We start from the raw sequence: 19,958 nt of genomic DNA, 5'->3' as shown, positions 1-19,958 counted from the left end.
CCTATCTGGCCTCGCCCACCTCCTGCTTCTACCCACTTTGTTCCCACCTCCAGGCTCTGCGCCTCCGATGCGATGCTCTCAGAGCTGCCTTCCATGCACTATCGGGCCAGCACCAGGATGAAGAATACTTCGAAATACCAGGGACTTATTTACCTCCTCACTAGGTCACACATTCAGCAAGTGTTTACAGAGTCCCTATGTGATCGGCTCTCTTCTGGGGTCCAGGCACAGAGAACTGACTGCAGATTCCCGATTTGGGGAAGCCCCACGGTCTAGTGGGATAAGTTTGTGAACACAGCATCGTGAACCAACAGGCAGAATAACTGAAGCGCTACAAAGACCACTCTGCACCAGTGGCGTCCCTCCGTCCCTCGAGGGAGCACAGGACCAGAGCTGGCCTAGCTGAAGAGGTGACACCTGAACTTTAATCCGGAACTGGCCTCAATGCTTTTGTTGATTGTTCACAGGCTTGAAATGGGGCAGGGCAGGGGCTGTGGCCTGAACTCTGTGGCCAATGATGGGTGGCGACACGCCCCGGGCGCGATTAGAGCCCTGGCCAGTACAATCGGCTCCTGCAGGCTCCCAGGACCTAAGTTCAGGATTTGAGAGCCCATCATGGGGGCGACATTTTGTTCTCTTCACCGGGACAAAACAGGCCCAGAAGCCACAAGCTACCTCCCGAAGCCATACAGAGGCGCCACAGTAGCTAATCACGCAGAGCTGAGCCCCTTCCGTGCAGAGCCGTCAGCCACTCAGAGCGCGCTCTTGTCTACACAAGCGGAAGTGGGCGGGGATATTGGAATCCCCGCCCCTATCCACGCCTTCTACCCGCCCACCTCCACGCTCCTGACTGGCTGGCTGCTCAGCGCTTCCCCGCCTCCGAGGTGTTGCGGCTAGGGCGGGTTGTTGGGGGAGCGGCCGGCCGAGTAGCGGGTGTAGAACGGTGCGGCCACTGTCTTCCTCGCCACCATGGGGGCCCAGCTGAGCACGGTAGGCGGCATAGGTCTGGGGTCTCCAGGCTTGCACCGTGGGGGCACCGTACGATCCGGGGCGCCCAGCACCGGTTTGCGAGCACCGCGCCCCACCCGGCCCCGTGCGGACCGTGACTCACCCCCTGGCTAGTGGCTGCGCCACTTCGGCCCTGCCTCATGCCAGAGGGGCCCGAGCGCGGGGTGGACATTGAAGACTCTGTTGGGTATACGCGAATGTGACGGGGAATAAGTGACGTGTGCGCCCGCGTGAGTTGGCGTGACTTGCGAGTGTGAGAAAGTTGAAGAGCCTGAGCCCGTGGGAATGTGAAAGGTGTGAGGGTTTTGTAAATGTGAACGCGAAGCGTTGACTGTAGGTGCACAGGTGTGTGCGTGGAGGAACCCATAGTGGCCTGCGTGAGAATGGGGGCGTGGGTGTGAAGACGCGGGCGTGGATAGTGGACACGTGTGAGCTGGCAGGAAGAGTACTTTGGGGTGCGTGTGTGTATGGGAGAAGTGTGTAGGGTGTCCCTACAGGGCTTGGGTGCATCCTCTTGCCATAAACAAGGCAGTGGTTGGCCATGATCTTTCCAGCTAGCCGTCACCCAGAAAGTCCTGGCCGTTCTTGTTACTCACAGAGCTGCGCTGTCACTGAAGAAGTGTCACTTAGACTTGGCCATCAGCCCAGGGCACTGCGGATGCTGGGACCTTCTAACATCTATAAATCTGTGCTCTCACTGTTACTGTGGATCGACCACGGCCCCTTGCACAATCCTGGAGTCTACTCTCCTGATTTCCTTTTTTTTTTTTTTTTTTTTTTTTTTTTTGGCTTTTTGAGACAGGGTTTCTCGATGTAGCCCTGGAATGCTCTCTGTAGGCCAGGATGCCCTCCAACTCACAGAGATCCACCTGCCTCTGCTTCTCCAGTGCTAGATTAAAGGTGTAGGCTATCACCACCCAGCTTCTCCCTGATTTCTTTCTTTCTTTCTTTCTTTCTTTCTTTCTTTCTTTCTTTCTTTCTTTCTTTCTTTTTCTTTTTCTTTTTCTTTTTTTTTTTTTTTTTTTTTTTTGAGACAGGGTTTCTGTGTAGCCCTGACTGTCCTGGAACTCACTCTGTAGACCAGGCTGGCCTGGAACTCAGAAATCCACCTGCTTCTGCCTCCCAGAGTGCTGGGATTATTGTTTTGTTTTTTGAGACAGGGTTTCTCTGTGTAGCTCTGGCTGTCCTGGAACTCACTCTGTAGACCAGGCTGGCCTCAAACTTAGAAATCTGCCTGCCTCTGCCTCCCAAGTGCTGGGATTTACAGGCATGTGACACCACTGCCCAGCTTCTCCCTGATTTCTTAAGAGCATGCACGTGAACTGTGCCCAGTCCCAGTCACACAAACATACCCTTGAGGTGCCCAGCTCTTTGGCTATGACAAGATTAGACCAGCACCTGTCTTAGAGGGTGCCCTCCTCTCTGCAAGATTTAGGGCTCTTGGTAAAGGCAGTCAGCTGGCCTCTTGGCATGGCATTGGCTCTTGAGAGGGTGGCCAATCCAGGATGGACATCTAAGGAGCAGCCTGGCCCAAGGCAGACCCCAGAGTGACGGCATCCCATCCCATAATAACATTCTGGCCAGTTTTCCCAGAGACTTGTCCATGATCCCTTACCTGCCCCTACTTTCCAGGGTCTCCTTACTTTTGGACCATGGTGGTGGTACCCCAACACCTGGCTTTTCTGTCAATTCATGGTCTGTGACAGTAGTTCCTTGTAGGCAGCAGAGCTCCGTCTGATTATCAGGAGGCCCCACCATGGCCTCATCAGTACAAGGAATGCTTGCTATTGCCTTTGACTTACGGGACTGACTGGGGTCTTCCACCTCAGTGCCCACAGTATATATCAGGGCTGGAGGCCTGTGTGCTTTGTGTGTGGCTGCAAGGCATTGGGTGTGCCAAGATGTCTTATCTGGGCCATGCAGGCCCTGTGGGAGGCCTCCTGCATATATTGGGGGCCCCAACCCAGAGGATGGCACTCGAGTTTGCTGTCCACCAGGAAAACATTGCAGGCTTGACCAGCTGCTCTGGACTGCCTCTCTGCCTGTTTGTGAGTTCCAGAAAGCCCTTGACAGACCCATTCCTCTTGTAGAGTATATAAGGCCTTTCTAATAGCTCCTGGTAACTCTGGGCCTGGTTGGTGGCTTAGGTTCCACAGAGGGTTGCTCAACTGTCCACCTGTTCCCTCCTCCTGGGCTCCCTTCCCCCATTATCTGGAGCCCAGCCCAGAGCCCCCCTGTCTCAGGACTTCCTCCATACCCTCCCACTTCCTCCCACTTAGAACAAGACCGACCGGGGGAGGGCTGTGGTCACTTGATCCTGGCAGAACAGCAGGAGAGTGGGTAGTGGGCAGGTAAGTGAGCCGGTGACTGGCTTGTCTAAGCTCCAGGTCAGTCAGGGAGCTGGCACCTGGGAGGAGGTGGGGGCTGAGCTCTCTACCAACTTTCCCTATCCAGTATGGGCAGAGTGGATGCCAGGGTTTTAGAAGGGTTCCGAAATGACAGAGTGAAACGCCCAGGCAGGGTGGCCCATGGGTGAGGAACAGGCTGTGCATCCCTTAGCTACACTGAGTGAGCTGGGGGCTCCCTCCTGGGACCCTGGGACCCAGTTTCTTTACTTCTCTTTGCTGTCAGAGCAGGGAGAGGAAGAGGTACGTTCCTTCGTACAGTGGAGTCTGGCCTGCAGGGTCAAGGTCTGGGAAGCAGCTGCCCTCAAGGACTTAAAACTGGTTGGGGTAAGGGTGTGTGTGTGTATATGTGTGTGTGTGTGTGTGTGTGTGTGTGTGTGCATGCACGTGTGTGGACAGCTGAGGAGTTGCTGGGCCAGGGCCTTGGCCATCTGTCTCCTGTTTATTTGGCTCTGTTGCTGGGACTAGGGTTGTGCCGTGGAAGGATGGGGGACAGCCTGTTTACCCCATGCCAGTGAGGACAGAATACAGCCAGTCTCCTGGTGAGTAAGTCTACTTGGGCCTCTAACTTTGGGAGACCAAACCTTTGCTCTGCTGCTCCTGGCCTTGGTGCAGTTCTCCTGAGACTGGGTCTGTCTCCCCTCTAGTTGGAGCTCCTTGGACATAGGGTTTAGGCCTGCCCCCTACACACCTATCTTAGCCACAGGAGCGCTTGCTAGGGCTGTTGACTGACTGAATGACAGGCAGCAAGAATGGCTTGTGACAACTGCCTTTCTAGATAGGAATTTTTACTCAGAAAAGTTTCGCCTCTTCCCTCTCAATGTCCAGACGTGACCCTGGGCTCAGGCTTGTCACCAAAGCCTCTTGTTTTCTTACCTGAATTGGGAGAGACAGCAGCACCTCCCAGATGCAGCCTGAGGGTTGAGGTAAGAGGGCAGTGCTTATGCGGAGCAGCCAGGAGCCAGTTCTTGGCTCATTAAGCCTGACCCTTCTGAGCATGCTCCAATGCCAGGGACAGGTGGCTTGACTCCCTCTGCAGCCTGTGCTGCGCCTCAGGAAGACAGGATGGGCTGAGCCCTTTCCTCATCTGGGAACAGTCCTGGCTTTTGCCCTGGTTTTAGAAACTTACACACAGCGTAAGAAGTCAGAGTCATGAGGGATTAGGAGAGAGAGATGTTGTTGTCCATGTGGTAAGTCCACAAATATTTACAGAGTACCTCCTGCCCCAAGTGCTGGCATAATGGTGACTGGGCGGCCCTAAGTCACCCAGAGACTGGAGAGGGGGCCACTCTGAGCCCAGGACTGGTATGGGGGCCCTAGCCTATGTCCAGGGACCTACCCAGAGGCCTGGCACTGGTGGGTTTAGGGTGAGTAAGGGTTGCAGGCTGGTCCACACATGGCCACCTACATGTTGGGCCTCTCCAAGCCTCCGTCATTATGGGGATGTGGGGACAGCTGCATTAACTTCTGTGTTAGCTATGACTAAAGGCATCTTAGGAAAGAGTCTGTTTCAGCCTGCACTTCCAGAGGGCTAGAGTCTGTCGTAGCAGGGAAGGCTTGGCAGAGGGAGTGGGGAGCTAAGGGATTATAATTCAGCCACATATAGGACACAGATAGCTTGTCTTCCTCCAGCGAGGTTGTACTCCTAGAGGTTCTATGACCTCACTAAACAACACCATGTATTGGAGACCACATGTTCAAATCCACAAGCTATGAGAGATGTTCCTCCTTCAAACCATTTTCACAATGGGAACCTGCCGTGGAGGGTCAGGAACGAATCCAGGTGTGTGACAGGCCCTGGGAAGTCAGCTGCAGGCTCAGGGGCCTCCAGCCAGGGAGCCTGACCGTGTACTCAAAACAGCACTGCTCGGGGAGATGAGCCAGGGTACACCGAGCATGGGCCCACTTGGTGGGAGTCATTGGTGCCCAACAGTGATGGTTTCTGGATATGGTTTTGCTCCCTGCCATGGGGTCCTCGTGCTTGTTGGAGGTCTGGAGCAGCTTGCTTGGGATGCTGGATTTGGAACTGTTTCCGCCTTCCAAGGGGGAATAGCATCTTGCTACAGACTCTGATGGGGACACGGTAGGACCTGTCCCTAGAGGTGGCTTAGAAACAACAAGATGGGACTGAGAAGTCCCGAATTCAAATTGCAGTCACATTCGCGTTTGGTTTTGTCACTTGGCCAGCCACGTTTGTTTACCCTGAGAAAGCACGTGAGAATCTGAGTATGAATGTGATCCTGGGATGTTAGTATGACTTGGGGCAGGGCAGTTCCCTCTAGTATGTTTCCCCTCTCTGGCTTGGAGTAGTCGCTACACTTAGTCAAGAGCTGAAATGGGGTGGTCCCAGGGACACAAGGCCTGTCCTTGGAGCAGTACCAGCTCAGGGATTACGGCTGGCGTCTGCTCTGCGCGTGGCCTTTGGAAGCCCATCACTTCTGTCTCCAGAGCCCTAGGGAATCTTTCTGAGTTCTGGGCTGGGCCCCAAACCTGGGTTTCTTTGAGCTTACACTCTGTGGTGTCGGCTTGGTCTTTCAATGAACCATGAGACAGTGCTGGCATGGTGCTGGGCACAGTGGTGCGCATTGAATAGGTGTGTCCCTGATATAAGTATTATGGACCCAGGAACTGGCTCTTCTTAAACTCATGGGTAACATACCAGGAGCCTGTAGGGTAAGGCCTTAGCTGGGAGAGAGGCAGTTTGTTTTGGGACCAACAAAGGGCCCCTGGCTGCTGGGGCTGCTCGAACCTGCAGGGCCGGTTTGGGGGTGAGGAGCTGGGGGTGAGGAACTTGTCTGGCTGACTGACTGACGCTTCTCAGGTTGCACACCCCTCTAGAGACTTGGGGGGGGGGGGCACTCCCATCTTAGCCTACTGCTCCCCGGGAAGAGTTCCTTATGAGCCTCACATTCCTTTTTGCAGATGGGACAGGAGGCTCAGACAGAGTGCCCTCAGAAGCTACTAGAAGGTGGGGAGTCCTGGCAGGGCTTTGAGGGGGGTGGGTACAGTGGGGCTGGGCCAACCAATCGGCCCAGTGAGGGAGAGAAGTTCCTTACTCTGGTCTCCTGACAGAAATAACCAGAAAGGAAAGATCTTTGCTTGTGATGTCTGTCTGTTGCAGCGTGATGTCAGTCTGTCATAGCAGAGGCAGTCTTGGCAGTGGAAGGAGGAGCCTGTTGCTGAGGCTCTTCACATCCCTGCTAACCAGGGAGCAGAGACCGGGCAGGAGCCGGATTCAGTGACTGACTCACTTCTTTCAGCTGAGCGCAGCGTCCCAAAACAGTTGCCCAGGGCTACTCATTGAGGAGCAGTGCCCAGCCAGTGCCGACAGCAGCCCAGCACCCAGGGAGGGACTCAGGGTCATTATTTAGGGGAAGTGACTCAACTTATCCAACCTCACTGCCTTGTTTCCATGGCTCTGGGTAGAAGCAAGGAGGAAAAAGTGTGGAAGCCCTAAGAGACTGGGGCCCTGTGCTCAGGGCAGTGGCTCCTAGGAAACTGGTGCTTCGACTCTTGGAGCCCTGTGCTCGGTGACGTGGATTCTGGGCAGGGCTGAGAACCGGACCTTGGGTCTGGGATCCGACTCCATCCATAGAGTAATTGCTCAGAATGTGTGACACACGTCCTGTAATGTCCACACCTGGGAGCAGGAAGATCAGAAGTGCAAGGTTTTCCAAAACTTTCCTCATGCTGCTGGGCACAGAGGACCGAATGGTGTGGCGGATGTCATGAGTCTGGTTTGGGTAGGTTCTCCTGGGGTGGGGGTGGGGCTGCCGAATGGAGTTCGATGGACGAGGCTGGAGGGGAAAGGTCACAGGAGGGAAGGCCCAGGGATGCTGGTGAAGTGTCATCTGTGAGGAAACGTCATCTGTGAGGAAGCGTCATCTGTGAGGAAGGGGCAGGACCCGTGCTGACCCTGGGCTCCACTCTGTCTTTGCAGTTGAGCCGTGTGGCACTCTCTCCCGTCTGGTTCATCTACAGTCTGTTCATGAAGCTCTTTCAGCGCTCCACACCGGCCATCACCCTTGAGAACCCCGACATCAAGTACCCTCTGCGGCTCGTCGACAAGGAGGTGAGTGCCCCTGCTCTACCCCCAGCGTCCCCGTGGCTCCCAGGCACCCATGCCGCTCCTCCATGCCCCCCTGGCCTGCATGTTGCAACCTGCCCGCGCTGTAGATGGAGAAGTGACAGGGATGCAGACCCTGCTCTCTGTGGCGTGAATTCTCTCTGGGGAGATAGAAACAAGCACCTGCTCCCTCAGAGATGGCACAAGAAAGGCCAGAGGACCAGTCCAACAAAAGCCACACTGGGGATCCCAAAGCAGCCATGTCACCAAGAAGCCTCACCCTGACATGGATGACAGATTTTCGCACATGGCACAGATGGCGTGCCCTCTGAGTTAACCCTCTCTTGTCTGTACCTTCAGAGACTCCATGGCCATTCAGTTAGGGCAGAATCACATAACTGTCTGGGAGGTGCAGGAGGGAGTGGCTAGAACCTCAGGTGAAGGTCCCTCTCCAGTGACCCTCCCCAGACCACCCTTCTATGAGGGAAAGCAGCTACAGGCCTGGTGTGGGGGGTGGGGCGTGTCTTTCAAGCAGTCACAGCAGCTCGATCAAAATGATAAGTGGTGTGCAGGAGGGTAACGTGACACCCTATGACACCGTGTTCAGTGTCCCATGGAACATGAGAATGGGAGAGGCCCTTTGGGACTTCGGGGTACACACCCCCTACTTAGCCCTGGGAGCAGAGTAAGAGGTTGAGCGCTCTGTCACTTGGAGATAAGAGTTTATCCCTTCCCCTGTGGGAGATGCAGCCATGCCTTTGTTAGCATGGGTGTCTGCCTCTGTTGCCTCTGGGAAGTATGTCTGCACCAGGCCTGCTCTGGTGTTCTGGCCAGGACCGGGGCTGAAAGTCTTTCCTCAGGCTCAGCTGCCCTGCCTCGCTTTCCTCTGGCCCTCCCTGCTCTATTCCTGGCATCCTTTAGTTGTTTCCAGAGGGGTGTGGCAGGAAAAGGGAGTCAGGGAGCAGAGAGTCAGAGCCCAGAGTGGAGGAGCCTTGGCTTCAGGCCCCAGGGCCCAGGTCTCCACTCTGTGTGTGACCATGGGATTAACCTTCTCGCAGGGAGCTGATGGGACGCATGTATGTGTCTGTGATGTTCTCAGAGCTGTAGAGGAGACAGAAGGGGAAACCAAATAAAACAAGAAGCCCCTTCCCAATGAGACCCCTGTAGCTTCTCAGTAAGCCTTACACACATGTAGACATGTATGTAATGAGACCCCTGTAGCTTCTCAGTAAGCCTTACACACATGTAGACATGTATGTAATGAGACCCCTGTAGCTTCTCAGTAAGCCTTACACACATGTAGACATGTATGTAATGAGACCCCTGTAGCTTCTCAGTAAGCTTACACACATGTAGACATGTATGTAATGAGACCCCTGTAGCTTCTCAGTAAGCCTACATATGTGTAGGCATGTATGTAATAAGACCCCTATAGCTTCTCAGTAAGCCTTACACACATGTAGACATATATGTAATGAGACCCCTGTAGCTTCTCAGTAAGCTACACACATGTAGACATGTATGTAATGAGACTCCTGTAGCTTCTCAGTAAGCCTTACATATATAGACATATGCGTAGCTTTTTTCTTACCAAAATGGAGTTCTCGTGTTTTTGGTTTTTTGCCTTTCTTTTCTTTGTTTCTTTCTTTCTTTTTGTTTTGTTTTGTTTTTTTGGTTTCTTTTTGTTTTTTTCCTGAGACAGGGTTTCTCTGTGTAGCCCTGGCTGTCCTGGAACTCACTCTGTAGACCAGCACTTGGGAGGCAGAGGCAGGTGGATTTCTGAGTTCGAGGCCAGCCTGGTCTACACAGTGAGTTCCAGGACAGCCAGGGCTATACAGAAAAACCCTGTCTCGAAAAAAACCAAAAAAAATAAAAAATAAAAAATAAAAAATAAAAGGATTAGAGGCTTGAGCCACCAGCATGTTTTTAAAACTTATTGTTTGTCAGGTTTCTGGCTTGTGTATTACGGAGGATGGGACCCTGGCCCTGAGCAAGAGGCCCAGGGCTATGCCCCTCATCCTCGTAACCTGGTTTTATTTTTAATTTTTCTATTTTCTCCCTTCTCGTGGCATGACTTGTGTGTCACTATAAAGGTCACACTGCTGTGTGGTGGGGCCTCCCCTCCCCACCCGTGGCTGGCCCAGCCCCGCAGTGTGTTGTTTTGGAACCTGAAGCCTGTTTCCGTTTTACTCATACAATGCAGATGGGTTTTCACGAACCCAAAGTGGCCTTGTTTTGTTTGGTTGGTTTTTTGTTTTTGTTTTTGTGATGTCTGGTGTCCTTTAAAAAGACATGAGACCACTCACTGGGGACCCTCCTGTCCCCATTGAATGAGCGCCTGGCATTTCTGGAGTTCAGTTTCTTCTCCGCCCTCTCCACAGCCTGGTGCTGCCCATCGCGGTGCTGCTTTGTGGGCCTGCCAAACTGCTCTTAGTAGTTAGTTATCACTACTTCCTCTAAAAAAACCCCTGAAGGGTGGTGTCTGTCCTTGGCTCTTTGGCCCAGTCAATAGAGTTGGACTCTGCTCCTCGTCAGGATGAGGCTACATTTGGCCCAGTCCAAAGGTTCTGGGAGGCAGGGTGGCCACAGTTTGCCTTGTGTGGTACCCAGTTGGGCTTCTGCAAATGTTTCCTCTGCTCCAGTGTGCAGGGATGGGGCTTTCCCCTACCCAACGGCCGCCCCGTGCTTACTTCCTCCTGAGGGGCAAGGCCTTCTTCCTCAGACTGGGCTGAGGCAGGGAAGCATGCATTGCATTCCAGTGCCAGTGCTGTGTCGGGCTGTGGACACCAGCTCCTGCGAGGACGGCCCTGCAGCTGCTGGCTCTCCCCACAGCCAGTTGGGTACCAGGAGTAGGGTCTAGAATCAGCTCTGACGTAACTCACCAGCAGATTTTCGACCCTCCTGTGGTGGCCTCAGGACTGCTTCTCAAGCTCCTAAGCAGCCCCTGACCACCCTTGAAGGGGAAGTGGCCACCACGGTCCAGCTTTGACTCTCCCCTGGTGTCCGGCCTGTGGAGGATGGTGACCAGACTTCAGGCTCTTGGCTGCGCCCCACACCAGGACCTCCCAGGCAGTGGGGGTCGCTGTGGTCCCTGGCCCTGCACAGCCATAGCCACTCACTTCCTGTGGGTTTCTGGCTGCAGTGACTTCTAGACTTTTCTACTGCCAGGGTTGGCGCTCTGTCTCGGCTTTGTTCCTTTTCTAGTCCTATCACAAGGACTCCTGTTAGCCTAGGCTCCTGCTGAGGGGCCACATGGATTTTCTAGGTTATCTGGTATTCTCCCTTTGGGACCATCTGTTCACGTTGACCACCCTGCTACGTGGCCCTCTCTGGGCCAACAAGAGCAGAGGCCCACTGAACGTGCTCCTGACCCCCTCCCCTGCCCCATATATGTGTGCTGGTGACATTAGTGTCACTGTGGGGGACTCTGTGGTGATGTCAGTGTGACTATGAGGTGGGGGGGCTCTGTGGTGACGTCTGTGTGACTGTGAGGTGAGGGGCTCTGTGGTGGCATCTGTGTGACTGTGAGGCAGGGCTCTGTGGTGATGTCAGTGTCACTATGAGGTGGGGGGCTCTGTGGTATGACGTCAGTGTCACTGTGAGGCGGGGGGGGGGGGGCTCTGTGGTGACATCAGTGTGACTGTGAGGTGAGGGGTTCTGTGGTGACGTCTGTGTGACTGTGAGGTGAGGGGCTCTGTGGTGGCATCTGTGTGACTGTGAGGTGGGGGGCTCTGTGGTGACATCAGTGTGACTGTGAGGCAGGGCTCTGTGGTGATGTCAGTGTCGCTGTGAGGTGGGGGCTCTGTGGTGACATTTGTGTGACTGTGAGGTGGGGGGGCTCTGATGACGTCTGTGTGACTGTGAGGTGGGGGGCTCTGTGGTGACATCAGTGTGACTGTGAGGCAGGGCTCTGTGGTGATGTCAGTGTCACTATGAGGTGGGGGGCTCTGTGGTATGATGTCAGTGTCACTGTGAGGTGGGGGGCTCTGTGGTGATATCAGTGTGACTGTGAGGTGGGGGACTCTGGTGATGTTAATGTGACACTGAGGTGAGGGCTCTGTGGTGATGTCAGTGTCACTGTGAGGTGGGGGCTCAGTGGTGACATTTGTGTGACTGTGAGGTGGGGGGCTCTGATGATGTCTGTGTGACTGTGAGGCAGGGCTCTCTGGTGACGTCAGTGTCACTGTGAGGTGGGGGGCTCTGTGGTGTGATATCAGTGTCACTGTGAGGCGGGGGCTCTGTGGTGACATCAGTGTGACTGTGAGGTGGGGGCTCTGGTGACGTCAGTGTGACACTGAAGTGGGGGCTCTGGTGATGTCAGTATCACTGTGAGGTGGGGGGCTCTGTGGTGTGACGTCAGTGTGACTGTGAGGTGGGGGGCTCTGGTGACGTCAGTGTAACACTGAGGTGGGGGCTCTGTGGTGACATCAGTGTCACTGTGAGGCGGGGGCTCTGGGGGGCTCTGTGGTGACGTCATTGTTATTGTGAGGTGGGAGTCTCTGTGATCCAGCAGCTCTGCCTCTCTGCAGATCATCAGTCATGACACTCGGCGCTTCCGATTCGCCCTCCCTTCGCCCCAGCACATCCTGGGCCTTCCTATTGGTGAGTTTGTCCAGCCCGTCTCCTCTGGGGTGAAGAGCGGGAGGGGGCAGTACCTGGCCTTGCAGAATGGGCCTGTGTCCTGGGCAGTGGCACTAGCACAGGTGTAGAGACCCATGCCGAGGTGCACTGGGAGTCCCTCATGCTGTGGCAGGGAACAGTGGAGCCAAGGCCAGGCCAGAGGTTGAAGGTGAGACAGGCGACACCCGGGGAAGATAAGCTGCTGGGGGGGTAGGGCCTGACCTCGTGACCGTTCCCTGTCCTGCAGGTCAGCACATCTACCTCTCCACTAGGATCGATGGCAACCTGGTCATTCGGCCCTACACCCCTGTGTCTAGCGATGATGACAAGGGCTTTGTGGACTTGGTGGTCAAGGTGGGGTCTCCATGGTGTGGCTGCAGGGGTGGGGGTTGTCTGTGAGATCCTATCTGCTTCCTACTCAGGAAACAGAAAGGGAGACCTTAGCCGAGTAGGTGTGGACCATGTGATGTGGGAGGGCTTGTGAGAACTGAGGGCAGAGCAGGCCTTGGGGGGGTAGGAGGGTGGGGAGGTGGGGGGTGGAGACAACCATAGGGCCAGGCAGGGCCTTGTATGCCTCAGCTTGAAGCTGGGATAAAGGAAATGGTCCTGGACTGAGCATCTGTTCCGGTTGGAGTTACAGAGAGTAATGAGTTACAGAGAGTAATGTGATTACAGAAGAGAGGTGGGGAGTCTAGTGTGGGGGGAGGGGGACGGCGAGAGAAGGGGGAGGGGAGGCTCTCCAGCCCAGTCTCTGTTGGCTCCTGCGAAGACCTGCACTGGAGCCTCTGCCCGTGTTCTGCCCACCTCTCCCCTCCCCCACCCCTCAGGCTCCTGCTTGTCTCTGAGGCCCAGGCCCTTAGGGAAATGGCCCAGTCCTGACTGGGACACTGCTGCTCCTCTGTCCCCATGTTCTCAGGCCACGTCCCCATAGGCCTCCCCCTCCCAAGACAGTACCACAGGGGCCCGGAAGGAAGAGGGCTGTTTGAGTGACTGCTGAGGCATGTCCCGGGAGGGGAGGGCAGGGCTCTCCGAGAAGCCACACCACCCTTGGGCTAGTGGCAGGTTTATGTGGCCAGTGGAAGCCTCGCTTCTGCGAGGTGTGGGATGGAAGGCCACGGGATGGGAGGGAGGGGCTGCGTGCCCTGAGGCTGGGTGGGGACTGAGGCACCCCACCTGGCTTGCAGGTTTACTTCAAGGACACCCATCCCAAGTTTCCAGCTGGAGGGAAAATGTCTCAGTACCTGGAAAACATGAATATTGGAGACACCATCGAGTTCCGGGGCCCCAATGGGCTACTGGTCTACCAGGGCAAAGGTGATTGGAGCAGGCACCCCTGGGGACAGGGCAGGACTCTGGGACTGGAAAGCTGGGGGCGCTGTGTCCGGGGTGGGGACTGGAGGGGGACATGTGGTGTTGTCCCCTACCTTGGTTGTTGGCTGTTTAGAGGCTAAGTGGCCGGCGCAGGCGCTGTCCCTGGCTGTGCTTGGGGACCAGGGTCATTTGCAGACCAGCTTGCTTTGCTTGCTCAGTGCCCCCCAACAAGCCAGCCCTCACGGAGGAGCCTCCTCTCTGCCCACCTGTGCTCTCTCTGTTCTGTAAAAGGACTTATTTGAGCAGATCCCCGTCTTCACTCCAGCTGGCCAGGGCTGTGTGGTGTTTACCCTGCCCTGGGCCCCACAGGCTCAGCTGCTCCTTCCTCCTCTTCCCAGGGAAGTTCGCCATCCGCGCAGACAAGAAGTCCAACCCGGTTGTCAGGACGGTGAAGTCTGTAGGCATGATTGCAGGAGGGACAGGTAAGGGTTGGAACCCTGACTGAGCCATGGTGGGTCCGGATGTGGGCGTGGGAGGAGGCCTATGGTAGGAGGGAGGGCTGAGGCCGGGCCTGGGGATCCCACGCATCTCCTTGCTCGGGTGCGCGGCGCGCTGCGGCAGGCGCCCCCTCAGTGTCTGTGGGCCCTGTTTTACAGGCATCACCCCAATGCTGCAGGTGATCCGAGCCGTCATGAAGGACCCCGAGGACCACACGGTGTGCTATCTGCTCTTTGCCAACCAGGTCGGTGAACAGACCCCGCCCGGAACGTGCAGGCCGGGCCCTGGGTAGGAGTCTGAATGGCTCTGCAGCGACGCCAAGGATGTCTGGAATGAGGGGCAGTGCGAACATTCTGGCAGCAGCAGGTGTGGGTGGCTGCTGCAGAGGGAGCACGGGGCCTCTCTCTCCCTGTTCCGCTCCTCCCTCCACACTTGGTGCAGATTGGCGACTCTGGTTCACTGGCCTGGGCAGAGGCGGAAGTGAGATGCCTAGAACAGGACACAGGCCCTCGCGGTGCCCTGAGCACGGCTGAAGCCTGGCTTTTGTGAGCTGCTGTGAGGCCTAGGAGGAGTGGCTTGCCCCTTCTGCTCTACACTTCTCGCGGGGAGAACAGGCCAGTGAAGCAAGACTGTCTCGAGAGCTTTCTATGTGTTGGGTCCCAATATGAAGTCATATGATGTCTCTGGGGAGACCAAGCCGGGTCCCACGTGTAGAGGCCAGGCCCTGGCGCTCTGTGCTTCTCAGTTATAATTCAGGTCATCGTGTCCCCAGGGTCTGGCCCAGCTTTATACTGAGAGAGAGAGAGAGAGAGAGAGAGAGAGAGAGAGAGCCCCTAAGCTGGCAGTAAACTTACTATAGTGGAGGCTGGTCCTGAACTCAGGAGCTTCCTGCCTCAGCCTCTGAGTGCTGGGATTACAGGCGTGCCACCGTGCCGGCTCGCAGAGCTCTGTAGGCAAGGTGTCTGGAGAGAGCCGCCGGGTCACCAGGATTCCAGTGAGCTTCAACATCTGCCTCTGAGCTGCTGCGTGTGGCCCACGGGGTGGGGTGGGGTGGGGTGGTGGTGTGATGACTCACCCTTGGGTCTGTCCCTCTTGAGGTCCCCGAGGGCAGTCCCTGAGTCACCTGTCCTGACTGGGGGTCCTGTCTCCTGTAGTCGGAGAAGGACATCCTGCTGCGGCCTGAGCTAGAGGAACTGAGGAACGAACACTCTGCTCGCTTCAAGCTCTGGTACACAGTGGACAAAGCCCCTGAGGGTGAGCATGGGGAAACCCCTGGTGGAGCGGGAGGCAACCCTCAGCCCTGAGCCTTCACCAGGCCCAGTCAGTACGCATGGCCTGCTCATGGCTGAGGAGGAATCAAACCTCAGTGGGAGAAGTGCCACACCACAGCAGCAGCTGGCATGAGACCCTGTCCTCTTAACAACAAAACCCAACACTGCATCCTCTTTGCTGTAAAGAAAACAGCCCCACCCCTTTCCTGCATACTCTGAGACTGTTTCTAGTCACACCAGGTAGAGAGAGCAAATGTAGACTGTTTCTAGTCACCTCTGGTAAAGAGAGCAAAGATAGACTGTTTCTAGTCACCCCAGGCAGAGAGGGCAAAGATAGACTGTTTCTAGTCACCCCAGATAGAGAGGGCAAAGATAGACTGTTTCTAGTCACCCCAGATAGAGAGGGCAAAGATAGACTGTTTCTAGTCACCCCAGGCAGAGAGGGCAAAGATAGATTATTTCTATCTACCCCAGGTAGAGAGGGCAAAGATAGGCTGTTTCTATTAACCCCACATAGAGAGGGCAAAGATAGACTGTTTGTACCTATCTTGGGTAGAGAGGGCAAAGATAGAGCAAAGAAATGGTTCCACCCAAGCCCACCTTGGTGCCCAAGGAGTTTATTGGGGTTTTGGAGGAGCATGGCTGAGGGCGTCTCTTACTGGAACCTGGTGACTCAGAAACCTTGCCGTGCACTTTGCAGGCAGCTCCACTGAAGAGTGCACTCTTCCACACACTTCACTGCTTTTGTAACCCCAGGGAGGCCCTGGCGAGTTCCAAGTTTCTGGAGGTTTATGAGCCTCGGCCTCCCTCCTGCCCCTGGCAGGAAGGAGTTTCTGTGGGAAGGGAGCAGCTCTTCAACATGGCCAAGCCGCGTGTGTGAGTCAGCGGGGCACTGGGTGTGGTGTCTGAAGGGCTGCTTTTCATCCAGTAAAGAAAGGAGGTGGGCTTGCTCCCGGAGCAGCTGTCTGGAGAATGACCACTCCCTACCCAGGCAGGGTCAGGACCAGTGCTGCTCCCTTGTGGTGGTCTCTGGAAATGCAGACTGCCTCCCAGGGCTGGTTTCCCAGGGCTAGGGCAAGGGTTGGGTAATCGCGTGGCCCACACAGAAGCAGCAGCAGGCCCTTAAGACATAGACACAAGGCCCACACATGGCGAATGATCACCTTTGGGACCTGAATAACCAAACACTATCAAAAAGGCCCTGTGAGCCTGTGTACCTGTGAGCACTGTCAGGATGCTTATGCCTAGACAGCACGCCTTCTTCTGGAGGAGTCTGAGGAAGCTCGCAGTCACTCATGAGCTGAGTCAGAGGGGTGCAAATGGAATTTAGGAACGGAAGGAAAACAAGTGGGAATCAGGCTCACACAAAAACATGGCTGTGAGGCCTGTCCAATACACATGCACCTTGTATGTCGCTCTGACACTCCTGGCGGCCAGGGTGCAAAGGGAAATGTGTCCCATTCCTTAGCTCATGGTGTCCTTAAGCTGATGGAGGACACTTGATCAAACACAGTAGATTCTTCCCAGTCCTAGGGTCTCCTGGGACTGTTTTAGTTCTTCCCGTACCTGGGAACCCATAGAGGACACATCGTATAGGCAGTGCCTCCCTGTCAGCCAACACCTTTTAAAGAAATTATCAACGTTATTATTGTGTGTGTGTTGGGGACTGCATTCCACAGCACATTCGTGGGGTTTAGAGGACAAGCTTGTGGAGTGGGATTTGGTCGGCAGACGTGCCTTATGCAGCACTGAGCCGCCTCCTTGGCCCAGTGCCTTTTTTGCCTTGAGCTTCGTGTCGTTTCTGTTGGTGGTTAGGACTTCCAGGATGTTCTGGGTTGTAAAGGGCAGGGACAAGGCAGAGATAATCCTGAGGGAGACTGGAAGGACTGAGGGCCTGTGCCAGGCCTGGTGGAGCCCTGGGTCTAGGAAGCAGCCCCAGTGGCAGGTGTCAGTGGCCCTGTGTTCCTCTGCTCTGCTGCCACCTCTGCCTGTTTACCTCTGAACCCAAGCTGGAGGTTGGGCCCACTGGGCAGAGCTCAGGAGCTGGCCTGGATCAGGTGCTCTCAGCTGGACGGAGAGATGATGGATTGTTTCTCTGAGTAGCCAGAACCAGTCAGCCAGTGCTTAAAAGTCAACATTGGACCAGAGCCCTCCCTAGCCTCTGTGGGCTGCCTTCTCCATGATCCACTGCCTGTTCTGAGATGGGAAATGGTGTGCTCACAGGCCACAGCAGGAGACAGAGGGTGGCTGAATGGGGCAGCTGTTGTCCCATGGCCCACACCTAGAGGTTGAGTCTGTCCCAGTGTCACTTGTGTCAAGATTCTGGACTGTCCTTGCATATGGCTACTTCCAGGGGACCTAAAGCTGTCCTTGAACTCACTCCCCTTGTCTCTCTCAAGTGCTGGGATTACACTCGTGATTGTAATCTTGCCTGGCTTGCTCATTGTTTACTGAGTGACAGTTTCTCGGCTGAGTGACAGTTTCACGTCAGGGACCAGGACGCAGCTCTGAACAAGCCTATGGGCTGACTCTGTGATGGCGGAAGAATCAGGCGATGAGCTGTAGCGGGGGTTCCAGGTGTAGCAAGTGTCATTCTGACCAGCCTGGGCTGGGTACCTTCTTAGGGAGATGAGCGGGTATCACCTTGACCGATTCTGGGCCCAATGTTGGTTTCTATAGAGTCCAGACGCCACACCATGGACCAGGGCGACACTTGTTTAGCATGCACGGACTGAGTTCCATTCCTAGCACTACAACTCTGAATAACCCTATGGTAGTTGTAGGGGGTTCTGTGGGGCAGGCTTTCAAACCGTAAGGCGGGTGGGTGCAGGGAGCCGGTGGGGGGGGCATGGAGGCCTGTGTCCCAGCTGTAGGCTGTCAGGAGGGAGTGGTTCAGAGACCACAGCAGGATAGGTTTACTGAAAGGGAAGTAGAGCATCTGGGAGAGGACAGGACAGACAGGAGAACAGTGGGCCAGGTGGGCAGCGGGTCAGGTGGGCAGCAGGTCAGGTGGGCACTGGATCTCACTGACTCACCTGGTTTCTTGTTCTACAGCCTGGGACTATAGCCAGGGCTTCGTGAATGAGGAGATGATCAGGAACCACCTTCCACCTCCTGGGGAGGAGCCGCTGATCCTGATGTGTGGACCCCCACCGATGATCCAGTTTGCCTGTTTGCCAAACCTGGAGCGTGTGGGCCACCCCAAGGAACGATGCTTCACCTTCTGAGGGCTGGGCGCTGGCCACTCCCATGCCCGCTGCTCATGCACTCACCACAACCACCCGTCCACCCCTTCCTTCCCCACCACTGTCGCTCACCCTGACATATGTCCACATCCATGCTGGGGCCTGGGTTCAGCCTGGCCTGCCCAGCCCTGGCCATCCAGCTGTACTGGCCCCTGAGGGGCCCCTTTGGGAGCAGGCCTGGATATCAGGTGGCTTCTGTTGACCACTCTCTGAATAGGCTTCTGTCTGGTACTAACTGGCCATTACCAGAGATGTCCCATGACCACCCCCTTACACACACACACACACACACACACACAGAGGGAGAGAGGGAAGGAGTGGGGAGAGAGAGACAGAGAGAGAGAGATGAGAGAGAGAGAGAGAGAGGAGAGAGAGAGAGAGAGAGAGAGAGGAGAGAGAGAGAGAGAGAGGGGGGAGAGAGAGAGAGAGAGAGAGAGAGAGAGAGAGAGAGAGAGCAGTCAGTACCATGCCTACTTGTTGCCAAGGACCACAATCCATAGAAAGGATATGCAAGGTAAACAGTTACCTACAGTCCTAGGAACCATGCCTACTACTAACCACCTACCTGCCTTAGGCCGTGGCCTGGCCTGTGCCCCTAAACACTACATTAGACAGTGACACCCAGAGGTTCTCTTAGGAGGGTGTCTGGCAGTGACCGGCCAGCCCACACTTGCTGGCCAGGGGTCTCTTGGGGCAGCAGCATGTGGACCCTTCCAAGACCACATACACTGCCCCGCCTCCATGCAGTCTTGAGTGCCCTAAGTTGTCAGCCCAGCAGAGTTGGGTAGACTTTGGGGTCCCTGGCTTGTTTCTCCATCCCAAACCTCCCTCCTGTCTGGTTCCCAGCCTAGGGTTTGGGGGGGTTCTGAGCAGTGCCTCTTGTCCTGGAGACAGACCCGGTGCCTGGCGCTGCCTTCAGCAGGCAGCAGGCACAGGCAGCTTCCTGCACACTGGCTTTTTTAGTCATTTATGGGAAAAAAGTAAAACTTTGCAAATCCTGACCCTTCTGATGTTTCTTTGGGGATCACCAGGGAGGGGAGGGGGCTATGAGGAATGGATGTGTATTTTGTTTCAGATATGCATTGCATTGCCTGACCAGAGTTTGGGCAGTGGAGTAGGCAGACAGAGTCCAGCCTTATCCTATCTGTCACTGTCTGGTGACGGCCATTCCCATGTCGGGACAGCCCTGTGGAGGGTGGAGGCTGGTTCACGTTCTTCCTGAGTCACATGCTGTTCTTCCCTGGGATGCCTCTGCTGTTGCCCTCCCGTCCCTGATTGTCAGCTCTGGATTTTGCTGGGAAAGATGCTAAAGTGATTACCTTTGTAAGACAGTCACTTAAAGACGGATCAGGTGGAAATGCCGGATGTTCTTAAAACTGGGCGGCGGGAAAGCCACCTGTCTGAGGGTTTCTATTGCTTCTACCAAACACCATGACCCAAAAAAGCAAGCTGGGGAGAAAAGGGTCTAATCAGTTTACACTTTCCATAATGCTTGCTGGTCATTATTGAAGGAAGTCAGGACCGGAGCTGATGC

At 55.4% G+C, this 19,958-nt stretch overlaps 1 protein-coding gene across 3 annotated transcripts; it reads left to right on the top strand.

The window, feature by feature from the left end:
* The first annotated feature begins 873 nt into the window (after positions 1 to 873).
* Positions 874 to 19,425, top strand: LOC127667623 (NADH-cytochrome b5 reductase 3). Of its 3 annotated transcripts, XM_052160769.1 has the most exons (10): positions 2,992 to 3,056; positions 3,288 to 3,359; positions 7,354 to 7,485; positions 12,009 to 12,081; positions 12,347 to 12,453; positions 13,284 to 13,413; positions 13,809 to 13,892; positions 14,067 to 14,152; positions 15,063 to 15,162; positions 18,234 to 19,425. In XM_052160769.1, exons 3-10 carry the CDS (start codon positions 7,402 to 7,404, stop codon positions 18,404 to 18,406), a joined length of 837 nt encoding a protein of 278 aa, XP_052016729.1. In that variant the 5' UTR covers positions 2,992 to 3,056; positions 3,288 to 3,359; positions 7,354 to 7,401; the 3' UTR covers positions 18,407 to 19,425. The 3 variants fall into 3 exon arrangements, with proteins under 3 accessions (XP_052016728.1, XP_052016727.1, XP_052016729.1); XM_052160768.1 differs by lacking the exons at positions 2,992 to 3,056; positions 3,288 to 3,359 and adding an exon at positions 874 to 990; XM_052160767.1 differs by lacking the exon at positions 3,288 to 3,359 and having other exon boundaries at positions 2,951 to 3,056.
* Positions 19,426 to 19,958: the final 533 nt, after the last annotated feature.

Source organism: Apodemus sylvaticus, chromosome 17 (assembly GCF_947179515.1).
Source record: "Apodemus sylvaticus chromosome 17, mApoSyl1.1, whole genome shotgun sequence".
In the NCBI taxonomy this organism is placed as follows: Eukaryota; Metazoa; Chordata; class Mammalia; order Rodentia; family Muridae; genus Apodemus; species Apodemus sylvaticus.
This window is presented reverse-complemented; position numbering and strand designations above follow the sequence as displayed.

Bases quoted from the DNA above. Each gene is read 5' to 3' on its own strand.
- LOC127667623 (XM_052160767.1), top strand. From the start codon at position 2,979: ATGGCACTCGAGTTTGCTGTCCACCAGGAAAACATTGCAGGCTTGACC. The intron at 13,414-13,808 runs GTGATTGGAGCA...TCCTCTTCCCAG, and splicing joins ACTGGTCTACCAGGGCAAAG to GGAAGTTCGCCATCCGCGCA. The intron at 14,153-15,062 runs GTCGGTGAACAG...TGTCTCCTGTAG, and splicing joins ATCTGCTCTTTGCCAACCAG to TCGGAGAAGGACATCCTGCT.